This window comes from Culicoides brevitarsis, chromosome 2, assembly GCF_036172545.1.
Source record: "Culicoides brevitarsis isolate CSIRO-B50_1 chromosome 2, AGI_CSIRO_Cbre_v1, whole genome shotgun sequence".
Classification (NCBI taxonomy): domain Eukaryota; kingdom Metazoa; phylum Arthropoda; class Insecta; order Diptera; family Ceratopogonidae; genus Culicoides; species Culicoides brevitarsis.
This window is the reverse complement of record NC_087086.1, coordinates 1,057,023-1,077,467: the sequence shown is the minus strand read 5'-3', so window position 1 is coordinate 1,077,467 and position 20,445 is coordinate 1,057,023. Positions and strand designations below refer to the sequence as shown.

Below are 20,445 nucleotides of genomic sequence, written 5' to 3'. Positions count from 1 at the left end.
AACAGAAATGAACTTTAGAATGAATATTTATTCAATTTTAGGCTTAAAAGTGATCAAAAAATGACTTGCAAAAAAAATCAGCGTTTTTACTTCCAATCGCTGATTTTTTTGTTACGTCAAATATCGACCCAATATGAACAGAAATGAACTTTAGAATGAATATTTATTCAATTTTAGGCTTAAAAGTGATCAAAAAATGACTTGCAAAAAAATCAGAGTTTGAACCTCCAAACTCTGATTTTTTTGTTACTATTGAAATCCATCGAAAGTTGATTAAAACTTGACTTGAAAAATTTCATGACCGTTTTTCTTCTTTTTCGAGGAGTACTAAATTGTGAAATTAGGGGTACAAAATTATGAAATATATGCAATTCAATGGAAAGTCTGTAGTTGATAAAAAGTTCGGAAAATTGAAATGAGGAGTATGAAATTGTAAAGTGAGGACAACAATAAAGATATGTATATAATATCGAAATGCGGTATAGTATGTCGTTCTTTAGACGACTACTTTTTCTATTTTTTTTTATTTTTTTTTTCATTTTTTTAAATATTTTTTTAAATTTTTTTTTTATATTTTTTTAATATTTTTTTAATTTTTTTAAATATTTTATTAAACTTTATTTTAATTTTTTTAAATATTTTTTTTAATTTTTTTTAAAATATTTTTTTTTTTTTAATATATTTTTTTTTTAATTTTTTTAATATTTTTTTTAAAATATTTTTTTATTTTTTTTTTCATATTTATTTTTTTAGCAATCGTTCATTAACATGGCATCAAAGTACGTTGGCGATAATATGGGAGTTCGTACCCTTGAGCATTACAATCAATTTTTCCGTTTTCAAAGATTTGCAAGATTCGACTATGGAGAACGTGAAAACTTGATAAAATATAAGCAGAAATGTCCTCCAAAGTACGACGTGACAACCATTGACATTCCCATATCGATTGCTTCGTTGACATCTGACATTGTCGCAACTCCCAAAGATTGTCGATCTCTCAAGAAAAAAGTTAAAAATTCAAGAATTCGTTTCTTCGTCGGCAATCATTGGGACTTATGGGCCTCGCCTGCAACAACGAACAAAATTGTCGACGATTATGAAGAATTTATCGATTCAGTGAAAAAAAGTCATTAATCAACATATTTAGTCATACACGTGCATCTGCAATAAAGCGCGTCTTTGCAATATTCAGGTCAAGTTCAAGATAAAATATATGTTCAATTTCAAGAAATTTTAATCAGTTGGTATGTGCAATATGAGGCAAGCAGTCATAAAAAAATTTTTCGCCTTAATTTTATGTCTTTTTCTTCGGATTTGTCAAGCAAAGGATGCTTCAACGGTAATTTTTTTCAAATTTTCCTTAAAAAAAATTTAAATTTTTGCTTTTTTAGGAAGATTTCATCATCGCAGCAGGATATCCTGTTGAAACTCATCATATAACAACACAAGATGGATACATTTTAACACTTCATCGCATCCCATCGACAAATTTTTCATCATCTCCTGTTTTACTCGTTCATCCAATGACAACTTCGGGCATAATTTGGGTCCTTCCATTGACACGAAAAGCAAAACCAATTGCTTTTGGCTTATCAGATCTCCAACATGACGTCTGGATTTTACATTTTCGCGGAACAAAGGAGTCTCTTCGTCATCGTTTCCTCAAAGCATCGAATATTGACTTTTGGAATTATACAGCACACGAACTCGCAATTTTTGACATTCGTAACTCTGTGGATTACATTCTCGAGAAGACAAAAAAGGAAAAAATTAATTATTTGGGAATTTCTCAAGGATCGAGCTCTTTAATGATGCTTCTCGCGACAAAACCGGAGTACAATGGCAAAATATCAGCAGCTTATTTGGTGTCTCCGATCTTTGAAAGCAATTTTATCCCATTTTCGGTTCAAATGATCTACGGTTCTGACTTTTCGGATTTGTTAATTTTCATGTCAGACACTGAAAGAAAGAATTTTGCGGATTTTGGCAATAGAAATATGCTTGAAAGGATGAAGTTTGTAGCTGGAAGTGATTTTCTCATCGATTTGATGTTGAAAGGAGCTTCTCTTGTCGTTGGAAATTTTAATCCAAATGTTAATTATGTGAGTTTTTTGAACTTTTTAATTATTTTTTACTGAAAATTCAATTTTTAGTCCTCAATTTTCAAAAATTTCAACGTAATTGGAGACAAAGTAGGACTTGGAACCGTCAAACATTACAGCCAAATATTACGACATCATAGATTTGCAAGATTTGACTACGGCGAAGATGAAAATCGACGAGTTTATGATCAAAACTGGCCTCCAACGTATGATGTGACAAAAATAAAAGTCCCAACGACAATTGTTTCGCTCAAATCTGATATAATTGCGAATCCCGAAGATTGTCAGGCGCTCAAAATGCAAATCAAAAAGTCGAGAATTGTAGATTTTGAAGGAAATCATGTCGATTTTTGGTCGTTGCCACAAACGATTAACGGAATTACGGGGGATTTCGAAGAATTTGTTTCGAAAAACCGTTAAAATCTCTCACGAACATCTTAATTACCCGCAACAGAAAATAATTTACTTATCGTTGACCCTTGACATGAAGCATTTTGTTCATCCTCCGTTGTCGCATCATTAACAACACAAACAATTTTAAAATTCCTCGTAAAATAAGGGAAATATTTCAACATGAAACAAACGAGACAGCTATAAATTTCAAATTACTTCACTTCTCAATTTTTTTTCCTCAGTTGCGCGACGTACCTACACACAAATCCATAAATTATCTAATCAAATGCATTGCACACCACATGAAAATATTTGTTAGAAAATAAGATTTAATGCGAATGTTAATTGAGACGAAGAATTTCTCTCTCTCGCTGTGTGACATTCGACGGGAAAAACGACGCGGCGGCGGAGAACGAATAAAATGAATTAATTTTGGGACGCCCCTTTTTGCTGCTTTTTCTATAAATCTATTCTGTATATTCGCGATGTCGACAGAAGAAGAAGCGCGCAACGTCTTTTTTTGCCGGTGATAAATTTTGGTCGTAATTTAAAGTACTTGTCTGACAAATATATTTAAATGCTTTATGTCAAACAGCTGAAAGAACATTAACTATGAAATTTTAATTTCTTTATGACCGACAAACAAACACACGCAGACTCTCTCTGTGCTGTAAAATAAATTATTTTGAAAACATTCTCAGATTCTATTAAGTGATGTCGTAAAATTTGTTGAATGATCTCATGTTTTATCTTCTGTGTGATGTTTAATTTGATGAAATTAATTTAGTAGTTGGAGGCAAGAGTGTCTCGTCGTCTCGAACAAGCACAGAATTTCTTTACTGCACAAACGCTCACTCTACGGGATTTTTATTATCCCTCAATGTAATTAATTTATCTCTTGTCTTGTCATATGTCACGCCACTAATGTCATTTCATGTATTACTCAATTATTTTTTTTTTTTTTTAAAGAAAAGTAATTTTTTGTTTGGGCACACAAATAAGTAAACTGTCACAATACTAACTTAAGTCAAGTTGAATAAATTCTAAAAAAAATCTCGGTATGGGACTTTTTTCCGACGTGATATATGGGAGTCGTTGATAAAATGCAGCTGTTTTTGTTTTTTTCTTTAGTCATGTCGAATAAATGAATGGAGAGAAAGAAAGCGACAAGACAAATTTACTTTTAAAAGACATGATGATAAATATAAACAAATAATTTAAAGGGATTAATTCAAAAGGAAGATGCGCTCTGTACACTTTTATCATTATTTGTCATTCAATTAATAGAGTGCAAGCGACAGTTTTTTTTTATAATCTTGAATTTGTGAGTAAATATTTAAGAAGAAAAAAAAGATAAAATTGAAAAAGGGAGAAGACTGTAATTAACGACGTTTTTTTTGTCTGCAATTAATGAATGGATTTGATTTTTGGATGTTAAAAGAATTTCAGGGGAGATTTTTATGAGAAATTTTAATTTTTGTTTGCGAGAATTTTCAAAAAATTTATTTTAAGAAAATATAATGATAATTTATCAAAAATTATGCAAAAAAAAAATATTAATTTTTAATATTCATGAATACTGAAGAAAATAAAATTTTAGAAAAGTTATGAACTTTAAAATTATTCGAAAAATTGTTTAAATTATTAAAATTTAAATTTAAAAAAAAATATTTTTTTAAATTAAAAAAAAATAAATTATAATTATTAAATTAAATAAATTAAAATTAAATTTATTAAAATATTTTAATAATTAAATTTTTAATTATTTTATTTTTTAATTTTAATTTTAAATTTTGTTTAGTTTTGATAAATTAAAAAAAAAATCGATCAAGATTAAAAATTTGCAATCTGTTTCTTAAAAAATAATATTTAAAAAAAATATTAAATTGACATCAAGGTTAAAAAATTGAAACCTGTCTTTAAAAAAAAAATAAATAAATAAAAAATGAAAATTGAAAAAAATTGACCATTGAAAATTATCAATATTCATTTCGATCTGTGCATATCGAATTCAATATATTTCGCAAAAAAAAAAAGAATTGAAACCATGTGTCACAAAGCATCCCGCCAAAGAAACAATTCCGCACAAAAAAAGCTTTCCTACTTTTAGAGAGAGCGAAAAAAATGGTGATAGCAATAAAAATGAATTATGAGCATTACTTGGTCTGCCATGAAATCGGATAACATATTTTTATATACGGGAAATATTATTTATTGTGCACTAAGGGCGTTATTTGCTACTGTTGTGCATGCCGTGTATATTAGCTAAAAATGTGTGCAAAGTAATTTATTAGATATTTTTCTCTATTTTTTATGTTTTTTTTTCACCCGAAAAATTATTACACTCTATTCGGCTCCGTACTCCGAAGGACAACAACGAAAGCTTTATTACATATTTTCATAAATATTTTTATTATCATCATCATTATTTTTCACATTTTTATTTATTAATGGGCGAGTAAATAAAAAATAAAACATTTGTGCGTTCCTTTTGCGACTTTTAATGTGTGATAAATTTATTTGCGTCGTCTCCAACGCGCGCATTTGCGGTTACCTACACACAACTCCCCGCCCGTAACTCATCTTTAATGGCACTTTATTATCCGTTGTTGCGTCGTCGTCGTAACGGACCTCCGATGGAACGAACATGTTCATCAGCTGCTTCTAAGTAATTAATTTTGCATGAAGACGACACAAAATTCGAAAAATTTAAAGTAACTGTGACATAAATTATGAAATATATATTTTTCATGACACGTTAATTATTTCTGCATCGCGCACTTTTAATATATCGAGAGCTTCTTATACGGATTTTCGTCGTCGTCGTCGTCGTGTTGCTCGCAATTCCCAGTTGGGTATGCGACAGACAAAACAAACACGCTACAGAACGTTCATGATACAAACTAATTTATTTATGAAAAATCTTGTAGCGAAATTAACTATCGCATAAATTTTGTGTCATGACTTGTGTGTGGACAGATTATAAAATATTGTTGACAGTAGCTGTTAAATGAATGAAAACACACACTGTGCGTTGCTCTTTGGAAAATTTTTCGCTTTTGGGGTTTGATCTGCTGGAAAGCGTAATTTATGTCACAAACGCCCACGTTTCAATTTTTTTTCCATCTCGATCCGCAATAAATGACCGCTTGTACAATCAATAAATCTCGACGCGTCGCCCATCATCGCATGAAAAGTCTGCTATTTTAAATATTTAAATATGCCTTACATAAAAATGTCTTCTTGACAGTTTTTATTACACACACACGAACGGAGCTGCTTTTCGGAATTAATGTGCCACGCTATTCATTTGAGTGATATATAGGCTAATTATCGTCTTTTTTCACGTTATGTCGCATCATATGTACAAACAGCGAAAAAAGAGCTGCGCGGGTGATTAGTAGCAAAATGTTCGAGACAGGTGCCGACAGAATTTTCTGCTTGATTTTCTGTTTCCTCTGAATCTTTTTTACTACACTACTTAGAAACAGTAAAAAAAATTTAAAATAAAAACGAAAAAAGAGTACAAGTGACATGAATGACAAAATTTATGAGTCGTTTTATATGAATAAATTTTCATTTTGTGTCTTGTTTTGTCATGTCGTACTCGTTGGAATGAGATGGCGAAGAAATTTTCCGTTGAAAAGTGAAAATAAGATAATTAAAAAGTCAAATAAGTGACTTTTAGTGTTGCGATGGCATGCGGATTGGAATTCCTTTTGGATGTTTGTTTGTTTTTCGGTTCGTGTGTGTGTTGAAATTGAACAAATTCTAATGGGTTTTGAGGCAATACAGGATGATTTATTGCCATGAACTTGAAAAATGTTTTTTCGTTCATTTTTCTTTTTTAAAAAAAAAACCTTCAGAGACTCGAAAAATGATGTAAATTTTCAATTTCTGAAATAAAAAAAATAATTATTAAAAAAATTAAATATTTTTATTTTTCAAAAAAGAAAAATCTTTAAAACCTTCAAAACCTTTCAATGAAAAAAAAAATTAGTTTCATTAATTTTCTTAAAGAAAAATAAAAAAAAAGGTCGAACATATTCAACTAAAAATTAAATTAAATTTTAAAATATTTCAAAAATATTTACTTTAAAAAAAAAAAAAAATTAAATTTTATTAATTTTTTTTTTTTTGAAAAATTTTTATTGAAAAAATTATCCTAAAATAAAAATAGAAAAAAATCAAAAGTTTTAAACCTTCAATTTTTAATGAAAAAAATTTTTAATTAAAAAAAAATATAAAAAATTAAAAATTTTAGTTTTAAAGAAATAAAAATTTTTAACATCTTCAATTTTTAATGAAATTTTTTTTTTAATTTAAAAAAAAATTAAAATTTTTTTCTTTTTTTATTTTCAGTGTTTAATAAAAAAAAACATTTATTTCTAAAATTAAAACTAAAAAAAATTAAAAATTTACTCATGCCTTAATTAAATTTTTGCAAAATTTTGAGTTTAAATTGAATTGAAACTTCAAATTTGTCACTTAAAATTAATTTTGTTTCAAAATGTAAAAAAAAACTTTTTAAGAAATCGAAAAAAAAATTAATGTCAACCAAACAAATTTAAGCGTGTCAAACCCCCAAAATGACTTCTATTGTCTGTCGCTCGTTAAATATCTCTTAAAATTTGTTTATTTTTCGTGTGACAAGATAAAAATGTTGATTGTTATTTTTTTTTTCGTAAAAACCGCAACGAGTGGGCACTCTTAATATTTATGAGACTCACAATAATCACCTATTTTACTCTTTTATCACGTCTAAAAGAAATTTTTCATCAACATTTTTGTGACAAGTTAAGCACTTTTGAAATTTTTCCGCTGTTTTCGTGTCACACATTCACCTAACACTTTAACGCTTTCGAGTCTTTCTATTTTTGGGAGAGAATCCATGAGTTAGAAAATAAATAAACAAGCTTCGCAGCACGACACTTGAATAAAGATGATTGCAGTAGTTGATTAATTGATGAGCATCGCGACTTTTATGGTTCACGAGATGGATCGCGATACGAAGAAAGAGACGAAACAGGACGTCGTCGTTGCTCTGCAAAAGGGAGTCAATTCCTTTGAGGCACAATTGCCATAAAAGACGACAATATTTCAACACGTTATTGATTTATGTGACAGTTTTTATGTTTTATTACTCGTTGTTTGTTTGATTTGCTGCTCACTCACAGCTTTGCACTCTATTTCGCCCAAGTCACGACATTCCGCGTTCGCAAACCTGTAAGCAAGAAACATTGTGTGTGATAATCAACTAGTTAACTGCTATTAAATATATCGAAGTTTATATCGTGCCTTCCTGCCAATCTCGCTTGCTTGCCTGCCATATAATAACAAAATCGATTATTTTGAGTTAATAATATAATAAATTTATTATATGGCTTGCAGTAATTTTATATTTAATCATATTATTATTATTGTTGGAGTCGTGAATGGACTTGTATGGCGAAGCAAGTTGCCGAGCTTTGTGAGTAATGGGCAGCAATGAACGAACGAGCGAGAGAGAATGAGAGACTTGCCTCGTTTATTATTACAATTTATTAAACTATAAATTTATAATCACCTCTGACAAGGAATTAATTGGTCATTATCTATGCAACAGCGGAGTTTAGTTGAGATTTAATTTATTTATGAGCGAATATGGAATATTGCACTTACTTTGTGGTTGTCGTGAATTATGAAGTTGTTGGAAATTTAGTGCCCGATTCTCGGAAATTATTGATTATTGAGAGCCATCTATTGAGATTCAAAGTAAATTTATGTTAATTTTTGATGTAAAAATATATTTTCAAGATATTTAAAATATTTTTTTTAATTTTAAAACGTTATCATGTTTAATTTTTTAAGAAAAATTGAATTTTAATACTCAAAAGACACGAAAAACTAAAAATTCATTAATTAAAGCGCCATCTGTTGTTCGTTTCAAACATTAAAAGAACAATTTCTGAAGACAATTTTTAAATAATTTTTTTTAATAATCTTAAATTAAAGATTTTAATATTTATAAACGGAAAAAATTGATTTAAAAAAGAAAAAAATAAAAATTTTAAAGCGCCATCTATTGTATAAATTACCTTTCCTTTCAGCAATTAAAAACTTTCAAATTCTTCAGAGCCCTTAATTCCGTGAAATCGATATTCATACGTAACTCCCCTTGTTAAAAACAGTAAACAACTTCTGTATTTCATTAAAAATCAATTAATCTCTTGCATGTTTGGCTCATAAATGTTCGAACAAGAACAGGCAATAACAACATGATAATTATCTCGAAGAAAAGAAAGCAACTTGTCAACCTTCTTGCATATTTCTTATGCAAAAAAACATACCAACCATGCAAAAATGGGTTAATTGAGTTTCTCTGCATACACTTTCATGCCTCGTTTTCCTCAAACGAACGGAACGGAACATATCTTTTTAACACAAAATCAATTTCGTATAAAATTGTTTATAAATTACCTCATTTCAATAAAGCGATAAGTCAATACATGCACCTTCTTCTATATTTCTCTCTCTCTGTTTCTCCTCGTAGTTTTATGATAAATGGCAGAGGTGATTATTATTAAGTGTCTGTTGTTGTGCACGATGCCACAAAGTATCATGACGAGAGGGAGAATACCGCAAGCCTTTTATTTATTATAAATAATCATAATATAAAACGTGCGAACGAGCATAAAACTTTGTGTTGTTGTGAAGTATGTGAAACGCAGAAAAAGGAAAAACCGACAACAGACACTTTGTAGCAAGCAAGCAGATTTTGTGCATTTATAATTTATTTAAGCCTTCTTGTCTACTAAGTCGGGTGTTATGTGCACTTGCTGCCGTTATTGCTGTGAAAAATTCATTTTTCGCAATTTCTCATACAAGAAAAAAAAATTTTTTTGATCATCAATTTTCCATTTTTTTTTTAATTTCATGATTTTATGAAGAAAAAAAAATTATAGTAATTTTTAAAAATAAAATAAAAATTTAAAATAATTATTTTAAAATAATTTGTGAACAAAATAAAATTTTTAAAAAATTTTAGTTTTAAATAATTTTTAAAAATCCAACATTTTATGATGTTTAAACTATTTTTTTTTTATTTTGAGAAGAAAAAAATTAAAAAAATAAAATTTTTAAATAATTTCTCAAAAAAAAAAAATAAATAAATAAAATAATTAAATTTTATATCAATTTAATTTTTAATTAATTTAATCTCAATATTAAATATATTTTAAATTTTTCAAAAATTTTAGTTTTGAAAATGTTTAAGAAATCTGAAATTTTATGATTTTAAAACATTTTTTTAATAAAAAAAAATTTTGAAAAATTCTTCCAAAAATTTTAATTTTGAAATAATTTAATTTAATATTTATTTTGAATATTTAAAGAAATTTTAGTTTTTTATTTTTAATCTATTTTTTATGATTTTTAATTTTTTTTTTTTTGTGAAAAAAAAATTTTTTTTCGAGACATGAATTTTTCATAGCAAAGTATAATTTTCCATCTCGGTAAGATGCAAAAATTTTATTTATTTTAAATTTTATGTTGTGTGATGTTAGTGGCCTGTCTTTGGGTTTTGCTCACATTATCTACTGCTCGCTTGCTGTGTTAGAAATTGTTGTTGATGTGATAAATCGGCTTGACTTGTATAAGTTAATGAAACATTTAGCAACCGAGATAAGATAAATAAGACTTTAAGCTCTTCTTTATTATTACTTTTTTCAAAAAATAGCGATTTTTCTAACTCTGTCATATATGAACTTAACATTGATTGCATTGAAATAGTACATTTTTAAAAATAAATGTCAATTAAAAAAATAAAAATATCTCTCAGGTTCTAAATAGAAATTAATAACAACAACAACTAATTAAGTAACTTTCGTTTGTTAATAAAAAAGGAAACAATTGAGCTAAAATTTGTCTTCACACGAAGATTTCAAGACACTTGTTACGTATTATCAACTACTTTGTTGCGATTGATTCTTCAACTTTGCTTGATGCTCGAGTCGTTGTGCGTAAATTTCACTAACTATCTTCTTCACGAACGGATGTTGGAATTTCCCTTCCGTGCTGTCGAAGAATTCTTGCAGTCTTTCGGGATTTTCGTCACGTTTTTCGTACTCAAACGCTTGCATTATCAAATCCAAACGATCCAAATCCTTCACGAACTTTGCTTCCGGCGTCTCTCCCTTCTCGTATTCGTGAAAAAGTTCCATGAGTTTGTCACTGCCGGAGTTTGTGAGTTTCGCAATGTCTTTCATCGCTTCCAATTCGCGTTGTTGCTTCTCTTCGCGCGAAATGCCGCAATATGGCGTGATGTCGCCGACAACAGCTTCCGCCAAATCGTGCACGAGAGCCATTTCCATGCACTTGACACGATCCAAATTCTCGTTTTCGGGATTTTTCTCCAAAAGGAACGTCATAACACTCATGCGATACATGTGCCCGGATATCGATTCACAGTCTTTCACATCGCGCAGCACCCATCCTGTGCGTTTGATATGCTATGGAAACGAAACAAACAGATTTTTGGTAAGAATTTTTTTGATTTTTCTTGAAAAAATTACCTTTAATCCGCCAACCAACTCCAAAAACTTCACGTAATCCTTGTATTTGTTGTCTGTGCTGCTCGCAGAACTCATTTTTCGACCAAAATATTGATTTTTAACCAAACTTCTGAAGAACGCTCTTGATTCAATCACGGAAAACACTGTTCTACTACTGCGGGCAACCAAATTCATCCTTCGCTGTGTGTCCTTGTACAAGTTGTGTCGTGTTGTATTTTCAAGGTGCTCACTTAATTTATCGATTTTACGCTGAAAGTTTCGATAATTCTCCAATTTTGGGACATATTTGTCCGAAATGTGATGCTAAAGTTTCTTTAACGACACCAAATGACTCGAATTCCAATGATTTTCACGGAAATTTAGACGAAAAATGCAATTCCGAAAATTGTGTGAGTGAAAACAATCAGCTGTTTATGTTTTTGTCCCATGACAAAATTTGAAGACATTCCAAATGCGCAATGGCATTGAACAGGGTCGTAAAAACTTTTGACTTTTACTTTTGATTTTAGTTTTTAAAACTTAAGTCAAGTAAAAATTTTTTCTTTATCTTGTTGCCTTTGCTTTTACTTAAGTCAAAAGTTTTTTAGACCCTGTTAGCGTTTCAATGCGTTAACCAATTGAAAAATTAAAATTTTAACGTATTTTTTTTTAATTTTAGGAAAACAGCATTTTGGAGATTTTTTACGAAAAATTCCACAAAATAGGACTCATACAAATCATAACATGAACAATAGATGCAAGAATTCAATTCTGTGAAATCAAGAAATTCACAAAAACTGATTTTCAAAGGATCAATAAGGAATTTTTATGACGACAAATAAATGGAATTCTCATAAAAATAACAATTTTTAGTTTCCCAAACGACATAAAAAAAATGTTCATAAGTATCCATCAACATTTCAACTATTTTTCTTTAACTCTTGTATTTTCAACTCTTTTCCCCAACCAAGTCCATTAACTTCGCCGATCGTCAAAAGGTAAGCATGCCACTAATAAAGTAATATAAAAATAAACAATTTTCAGATTTATCGCAACGAAAAGACGGCAAACAAAGTGCTACAATCTTATCTTTTGAATGAAAATTATTTTACAACTCGACACAAAACAACAACGAGGAAAAGCGACGTCGGCGCAAACGAAATCCTTTTATTCATTCATTCTTCTTCCCATCCAACGTACTATGAAGTCTAGAAGAAGCGCGAATCCTTCGCACAAGAATTTTTACTCACTCATTTGTATGTTGATCGTTTACGAAGTTGGATCGCAAATTCATCAAGTAAAAAAATATTTTTTTGAAAAAACAAAAATCTCAAAGAAAAATATTATTTTTTGCAGTAAAAACGAAAAAGTGCATAAGAAGAAAACTATCAATAATAATAATATAGTTGCAGACATGCTTTTAAATGAAGATTGACGGATTATATTTTTCTATTTTTTCATGACGAACGGTGAAAATTCATAAAAATAGAAGAACCAACGAACGAAAGAGGGATTATTGCCCACATTTGAAGTTGTGCAAAAAAAAAAAAAATATTCAAATACAGAGAAATTCATATAGAAAAATCAAGAAATATGAGCAATGTCATGAATCATAATTTCATTCAATTACTGACATCAGTTTTGATAGTGTTAGTGATTGCATTTCCTTTGAGGATATTTTGTGGACTAACTGATGTGTTGGGTAAGTAAATTTTTTAAGAAGTTAAAAAAAAATCTAAATTGGAAATATGATTTCAAAGAAAAATGAGACAAGTGCGTGATAAGCTCTGATAATAAATTTTTGAAAGTTAATAATGAAAATGCAAAAAAGTAAGAGTCATGTGGTTAAGATAGATGTTCAAGATATATCATGTAAGACAATTGTAAATTTTGCACTTTTTGCTTTAAAAAATGGGGATTTGTGACATAAGGTCGAACAATGTAATCTTCAAGGGGTGTACGAGCCGATTTATTTTTGTATGAGAAATTAAGTTTTAGTGTAAAGTTTAGGTTTTTTTACATTTTCAATTTTAAAAAATTTTATTTTCAACTAACATTTTAAAATAAAAATTTTTTAAATTTTTAAAATGAGAAATTTCATCGTTTTCGTAATTTTTTAATTTAATTATTTTTATTTTGTAATTCTTAAAGTTTAATTTTTTTTTTTCAATATGATATAAATTCTAAAATGAAAAAATATTGTTTTTTTAATTAATTAAAATAAAAAAATTTTTTTTAGAGTTTAAATTTTTAAATATTTTTTTTAATTTTTAAATATTTTTTTTTTCAATTTCGTAAAATTTTAAATTTCATTATTTTTATTTTGTAATTCTTAAACTTTAATTTTTTTTTTCAATATGAAAAAAAAAATCCAAAATCCAAAAAATATTTTTTTTAATTAATTAAAATTAAAATTTATTTTATTTATCAATTTAAATTTAAAAAAAAAAATTTTAGAGTTTTAATTTTAAAATATTTATTGAAACCCAATTTTTAGATTGATTTTTATGAATTTAAAAAATTTTAAAATTCTCAAGAATTTTTAATTATTTCGATAGTTAGAGGTAATTTATTAATATTTTTATTTGAAATTATTTTTTGTTTAAATTTTTTTAACATGAAATAGAATTTTTGAGAAATTTCATTCTGAAAAATTAAAAAAAAAACAATTTTTTTTTAAATAAATGAAAAATTTTTTACTCAACTACCCCTTGAAACACATGACTTCAATTCGCATCATTTTCAACTTTCACTTTTGCATCATCCATTACCTAACGTTACACAAATACGTGTAAGAAAAACATTTTAACACCTCTTTTTTCTTCGTTCTCATACGAAATCGTTCTTTTTCTTTTCTTTCTTATTACCCCATCGTCTCACACAAAATTCCAGCCAGCTCATAATCTTGATCATTTACATTTATTGTTCTTATTATTTTAGAAAAGTCGTTTTCTCTCTCTGCGTTGTTAGAAATGAAAAAAAAGTCTGTCAGTAACTCATTTTTTTTGTTCGTGTTGTTGCCATGATTGTTTCACATGATTTGTGGTTCGTTTTTGTCCTCCTTCTCCTCTTTTCTTGTTTTCGCATCCTAACAAGCAAAAAACCGATGAAAACGCACAAAATAATAGTTTTTACGCGCGCACTGAAAATTACGGACAAAAAGTTGACAAATTGCCACATTTTGAACCGAAAATGTGTGAAAAAAGCAACATTTTTAAATTGGGTGTTTAAAAAGTTTTTTTTTTTTCATGAACGAAAAATATAATTTTCAATGTTAGTAACGGAAATGAGCTGTAACGACACAATTTTATTGATAAAAGTAAAAATTTCGAGTGACACGAGCCAGAAGAGGAAAACTTTTCGCAACACACAGACAATAATTTTCCAATTAACGTCGAGCGGGAGTCGACTGTTTTCCGTCAAAGTTATTATCACACATCGCGTCACAGTCGATTAACTGCACTGACATTTTGGGAAAACTTTTATGGCGAAACATTTCCTGCTTCTCAACGATTTTCCTCTCTCTGTACGAGAAAATGTGAGGAAAAGCCAACAAAATAACAAATGCAATGAAATTACGTCACAGACATTGCACACACACCTGCTGATTAAATTTAGCTCATAGACAAGGTGAAGGCAGTACTTTTGCTGCAACGAAAGTGGCATGTTGCTATTTTTTTTTTCAAATTCTTATCGAAAATTTAAATCGCCAACACACAAATGTTATTTATTTTTTGATTGCTTCCCTTACATGTCATTATATTTTTTTCTCTTCGACTTTCTTTCATTAATATAGTAGCAAGGAATTTTTTCACCCCATAAAAAGAGGAGAGAAATAGCAATAAATAATAATATGCCAAGAAAATCACACAGAAGAAGAAAAATAACCGCATTCAAGTTTAATGATTTTCCTCACAAAGCCACGAACCAAAGTCAAAGTGCACAAAACAAAAACATAGAAATCGCTGAACGTTTACACCTCATCTAATTCGCAGGGCAATCAACCTAACGCCCGCACAAAATGCAGGAATTCCCTGCTTTTTATTCGAGGAAATCCGTTCCTCTGTAATTTGCATAAATTTAAAACGCCGTAATTTCCGTGTGAACGTTTGGCAAAACTTGAAAATGTGATGCAAAAATAAGTGTCTAGACTTGAATAGCTTTGTGTGTTTGTCGCGTTGTTTGCGTCGCGTGTACCTAATGAACGAATAATTACGGATTTTAAAGTCGAGAAAAATAAATAAAGCTCGAGTGACATAACTCAATTAGATTTATTGACATTTCTATTAGCGGTCAACGAAGCAAAAGGATGAAAAAATTTTATAAATTAAAAATTCAATTTTTTATCCTTTTAATTTTTTTTTTTGTTTGAGGTATACACAATAATTTGATTTTTTCCCATTAATTAAAATATCTCACATTATAAAATATTTTTTTAAAAAATAATTATTTTTATAAAATATCAATAATTAACTTTAATCATTTTAATAATTTTTTTAAATTTAAAAATATTATTTATTTATTTTTAATTAAATTTATTTTTTTTAAATATAATTTAATTTCTTTTGAATTAAAACAAAAAAAAAATTATTACATTTTTTTTCAAAAATTTATTTTTTTTTTATTGAAAAATTTTATTTTTTTTTATTCAAAAGAAAATTAAATAAAAATAATGAAAAATTTTCTTTTGAAAAAATAAAATGATAAATTTTTGAAAAAATGCAAAATAATATTTTTTTAAATATTTGTAAATTAGAAAGAAATTTTTATTTTTTTAAAAATAAATTTTAATTAAAAAAATTTTTCAAAAAATTAAAAAAAAAAATAATTTTTAAAATTGATTTAAATTACTGAAATTAATAATAATTAATTTTTAATGAAAATAATATTTAAAAAAAATATATTTTTTAATGTGAGAAATTTTTCCATATTGCTTCAACCTAAGGTCAAGCAAACTCCAACAAGCACTTTTTAATTGCTCACTTTTTTTCACTTCTTGTAAAGAAAATCTTTTCTCCCCTTTTTTTCATTCACAAACACACGAATACACGTTCTGTGGGCGAAAGAAATGGTCGACGCGAGCATTAAAACCTTTTCAAAAATAGCCATAATCAAGCTTGTATTCATAATATTATGACAGAGAACAAATATGAACACACAAGCAAAGCAAGCAACGTGAATGCTCTTAAAAACTGTAATAAAAAAGTAATAATTTGAACGCAATCCAAGCTTTTATCAGGATTTTTTTTATATTATTATTATTTTTACTCGACTTTCATATACTCAAACACTCGAGTGTGTATGAATTTCTCCGCCAAAACAGGTAAAGAAGGTTTTGTAGGAAGAATGTTATGAGCTGCGAGAAAAAAAAGAACAATAATGTCATAATAAGCAAACAAAAACCGGAAGAAAATGAAGAAGAAAATTAAAAAATTAAAAGTTGAGAGTTAATGAAATAATTAATTAAAGCGCATTTTAAATTATTTTTCAATTTTTGAACGAAATTCGATAAAAAATTTTTTTGGAAAAAAAATTTTTTTTTTTGTCTGAAGGAAAATTTTTCCAAAAATTATTAAAAATGCAAATTTCATAACAAAAGAAACAAAAGATGATGTAACACAAAAAAAAAATCTTAAATGCTGAAGGTCGTCTCAAAATTTTCCTTTTTATCTTTTCAGTCGATCCGAGTTTTACGTCGCCAATCACAAATATTACTGTACCTGTGGGTCGAGAAGCAATTCTCACGTGCACCGTTCATGATTTAGTGAACTTTAAGGTAAGTCACATCAAAGTTAATGGATCAAAATCACTGTAATTCCGTATTCAAATGAGTGGCGAAAGTCCATTAAAGACGCTAATTGACAAAAAAAAATTTGCCATTTCCGAATTCCTTATGGGTTTCATTTGTAGGTAGCTTGGTTACGAGTTGATACGCAAACAATTTTGACGATACAGAATCATGTGATTACCAAAAACACGCGAATTGGGATAACGCACACGGAAAAGAGGATTTGGCAGTTGCGGATTCGAGATGTGAAGGAAGCTGATAGAGGATGGTACATGTGTCAGATAAACACGGATCCGATGAAAAGTCAAGTTGGGTATTTGGATGTTGTTGGTAAGAATTTTTTTTAAAGAAAATTTTTCTTCTAAGTCAATTTAACTCAAAGCTTAAAAAAAAACAAATTAAAAAAATCAAAAAATTTTAAAGAAATTAAAAAATTTATTAGTCAATTCATCAAATCAAAAATATAAAAAAAAATAAAAAATTTCATTTTGAAGAATGAAAAAAAAAAATTATAAATTGCATTGAAAAAAATAAAAAATTTTTGAGACAATATAAAAAACTTAAAATTTTCAAAATTTTATTGAAAAATGAGAATTTTTTTAAATTGAATTTAAAAAAAAAATTTTTTTGATTAAAATTAAAAAAAATAAAAGATTTTTAAAAAATTTTTGAAAAATTAATGAAATTAAAGGAAAAAAAATAATTTTTGAATAATGAAAAACAAAATTAACAAAAAAATTAAAATGTTTTGAGTTTATCTATGTAAGAAAAATTTAAAAATTTTTCAAAAAAAAAAAAAAAAAAAAAAAAAAAAAAATTTAACAAAATTAAAAGACAAAACTAAAATTAATACAGTTGGAGACTTATCATTTAACCTCATTGACGCCTATTTCATCAAATTCAATCGAATTACAGAAATAATTGCATTGTCTGTTGTTCTATCGTCACAAAAGTCATGCTCGATTACAATTTTTCTCCGAGTTTTTTTATAGAGCGACGATAAAACAATAAAAATACAAGAAAATTTATTTATTGAATGCAAGAAAAAAGGATGCAAGCAACTTTATCTGATTATTTAGTTCTCAATAGGATGTCCGTTTTTCCATTTTATGCATTTTCCTTCAACGAATCGTTAAAGTTTCGCCATCGGTCGATGCACAAACAAACATCTAAAAGTAGAACAAGAGAAAAATTGTTAAAATTATGAAGGAATGAGAACAGCAGTTAAAGATGAAAAGCAAGAAAAAACGTCTTATTACCATTACGCCATGTGAAGGCGGGCGGCGGAATGTCTCCACAACTACTGAGATATAAAATAAAATAAAAATCATTGCTCCAATTATACGAACGCGTGCTTTTTATTCACTTCGATACGATTCTAAACAACAAAGTGAAAACAAAGCACTGACTTGATCTTTTGTCAGTGTAGCTTTTATTGCTGTTCTTTGCTTCAAAACTGAATACTAATGTATATCTGTCTCTTGTCTATCGTACATTTATTCAATTCCCGTCGTGAAACTTGACGTCGTCTCGTTTCTGTTTAACGATATTATTTATCCTTGTACAAGAACATTTGCATTAACCCCGAGATAATCTTCAATTCTTCTCGCAAATCACGCTGCGTAACAGTCCCGCCAGATATACTCGACTATCCAACAAGTCAGGATATCGTCGTTGAAGAAGGACAAAATGTAACCTTGACATGTGCAGCGACGGGATCTCCTGAACCAATCATCAATTGGAGACGGGAAGGAGGAAAACCACTTTTCAAGGGAAATAATGGAATGGAAGGTAAGATTTATTTTTAAGTTTTCGATGAAAATTCATTAAAAAATTTATTTTTTTTTAGTTTTCAACTATGAAGGAGCCTTTTTAGATATTCCTTTCGTGACACGATATCATATGGGAGCGTATTTATGTATTGCCTCAAATGGTGTTCCTCCATCTAAAAGTAAAAGAATTATCATTATAGTTAATTGTAAGTAAATTTTCATTAAATTTCATAAAAATCTATTAATAAAAATTCTTATTTTTTAGTCCCGCCTGTTATTTCTGTGAAGACAAGACACGTTTATGCCGCCATGGGTGAACGTACAATGTTAGAATGTCATTCAGAATCCAATCCAAATACTGTCAACTATTGGATGAGACACAATAAGCAAGACACGAAACGAATTGACTTCGTGTTAGGCGGAATTTATGAACCAAAGTTGGAAGATCACATTTATCGGATGGTTATGAAGCTTCCGTTGACGATTCACAGAGCGAGTGATTATGGCTCGTACAAATGTGTGGCGAAAAATAGCTTTGGATTGTCAGAGGAGATCATAAAAGTGTTCCGTAAGTACTTTTGAAGACCTAAAATGATAAAAAATTGTAAATTATTTAAATTTTTAGCTCTTCAAAAAACATTAAATCACGTTCAACTCGAAATTCCCGTGTTGGAAAGGGCTTTTGCAACTAACGGTAAGAGTTTTTTAAAAATAAAATTAATTTTTTTCATCAAATTTGTCTTTTTAGAAACATCCCAGCAATATCTCAGCGATGCATGTGAGAACCGAAACAGGAAATTTTTCACTCTACTACTTTGCCTTATATACCTCAGACGGTTTCTAATCCTTTAAATAAATCAAATTATGTTTAGTGTAACAGATAATTGAGGAATAAAGTTGAAATGTGTAAATGTTTTATGCGTTTCTCCATTTCCAGACACCTGTAAAAACAACCAAAAGGTAAGAAAAAAAACGTAAAAAATGGTAAGATATATGAGAAACTGCCATATTTTCCACGTTATTACCTTCGTTGTTTCAACAAATTTGTTCCGAGACATTTACTTCTTCAACGCACAAAAAAAAACTGACCATTCAAATTATTTTTAGCCCAATTTTTTGTTCAAATGTTTTTTCAAGCTCGAAATTTTCAATCATCATAATTTTTATTGTATTTTGACTGTTTTTTTTTTCTTTAGTTATAAACGACCTCGAGGGATTTGGATTCTCCCGCATTTTACGCGGCGGCGTATGTTCCAAAAAACAACAAGAAAATGAAGAAAAAAAAGAAATAAGGGAGCAAATTGAAGGGAAAATGTTTTGACTGCGATAATGAGATAAATTGGATGAAATTATTATTATTTGTGTCTGTCTGAGTGTTTTGTTCCATAATCGTTTGTTTGCTGAAAGAAAAAGGAGAAAATTGGAGCAAAATTATTTATTTATAATGAGAGGAAAATTAGAAAACAAGTAAAGTTTAATGATGTTACCTCGTGATTTTCTCATATATGAAAAAGAAAATGAAACGTTGAACATGTGTTGAAACGCGAATATTAGCTTCAGTTTCGTTTTTAATGTTACATAATATTTTTTTATTATGAGATGAAATGAAAATTTTAAAATTTTTATGAAAAAAGGTTTTGGAGGAAAATTTAAAAAAAAATTTTCGAGCATTTTCATACAAAATAATTGTAAAAAATTTCAGATTTTTTTTTTTGTTTAAATTTAAAATTTTTTAATTATTTTTTTATATTTTTTTTTATTATTTTTAATATTTTTTATTTAATTTTTTTTTAAATATTTTTTCATTATTTTTTTTCTTCTAAATTTTGACTCTAAATCTTTTTTCAAAATTTTTCTAA

At 28.1% G+C, this 20,445-nt stretch overlaps 3 protein-coding genes across 3 annotated transcripts; 2 read left to right on the top strand and 1 right to left on the bottom strand.

The window, feature by feature from the left end:
* Nucleotides 1–768: 768 nt before the first annotated feature.
* On the top strand, nucleotides 769–2,522 carry LOC134832524 (gastric triacylglycerol lipase-like). The gene is made up of 3 exons (XM_063846584.1): nucleotides 769–1,116; nucleotides 1,392–2,102; nucleotides 2,154–2,522. The coding sequence occupies exons 1-3, from the start codon at nucleotides 769–771 to the stop codon at nucleotides 2,520–2,522; spliced, it is 1,428 nt and encodes a 475-aa protein (XP_063702654.1).
* A 7,636-nt stretch (nucleotides 2,523–10,158) lies between these two features.
* On the bottom strand, nucleotides 10,159–11,450 carry LOC134830689 (5'-deoxynucleotidase HDDC2). The gene is made up of 2 exons (XM_063844245.1): nucleotides 11,048–11,450; nucleotides 10,159–10,984 (listed from the first exon to the last, which is right to left on the bottom strand). Exons 1-2 carry the CDS (start codon nucleotides 11,219–11,221, stop codon nucleotides 10,439–10,441), a joined length of 720 nt encoding a protein of 239 aa, XP_063700315.1. The 5' UTR covers nucleotides 11,222–11,450; the 3' UTR covers nucleotides 10,159–10,438.
* Nucleotides 11,451–16,159: 4,709 nt separating this feature from the next.
* LOC134832523 (neurotrimin-like) lies at nucleotides 16,160–19,438 on the top strand. The gene is made up of 8 exons (XM_063846583.1): nucleotides 16,160–16,220; nucleotides 16,705–16,802; nucleotides 16,937–17,144; nucleotides 18,444–18,605; nucleotides 18,664–18,792; nucleotides 18,852–19,154; nucleotides 19,212–19,280; nucleotides 19,335–19,438. The coding sequence occupies exons 1-8, from the start codon at nucleotides 16,160–16,162 to the stop codon at nucleotides 19,436–19,438; spliced, it is 1,134 nt and encodes a 377-aa protein (XP_063702653.1).
* Nucleotides 19,439–20,445: the final 1,007 nt, after the last annotated feature.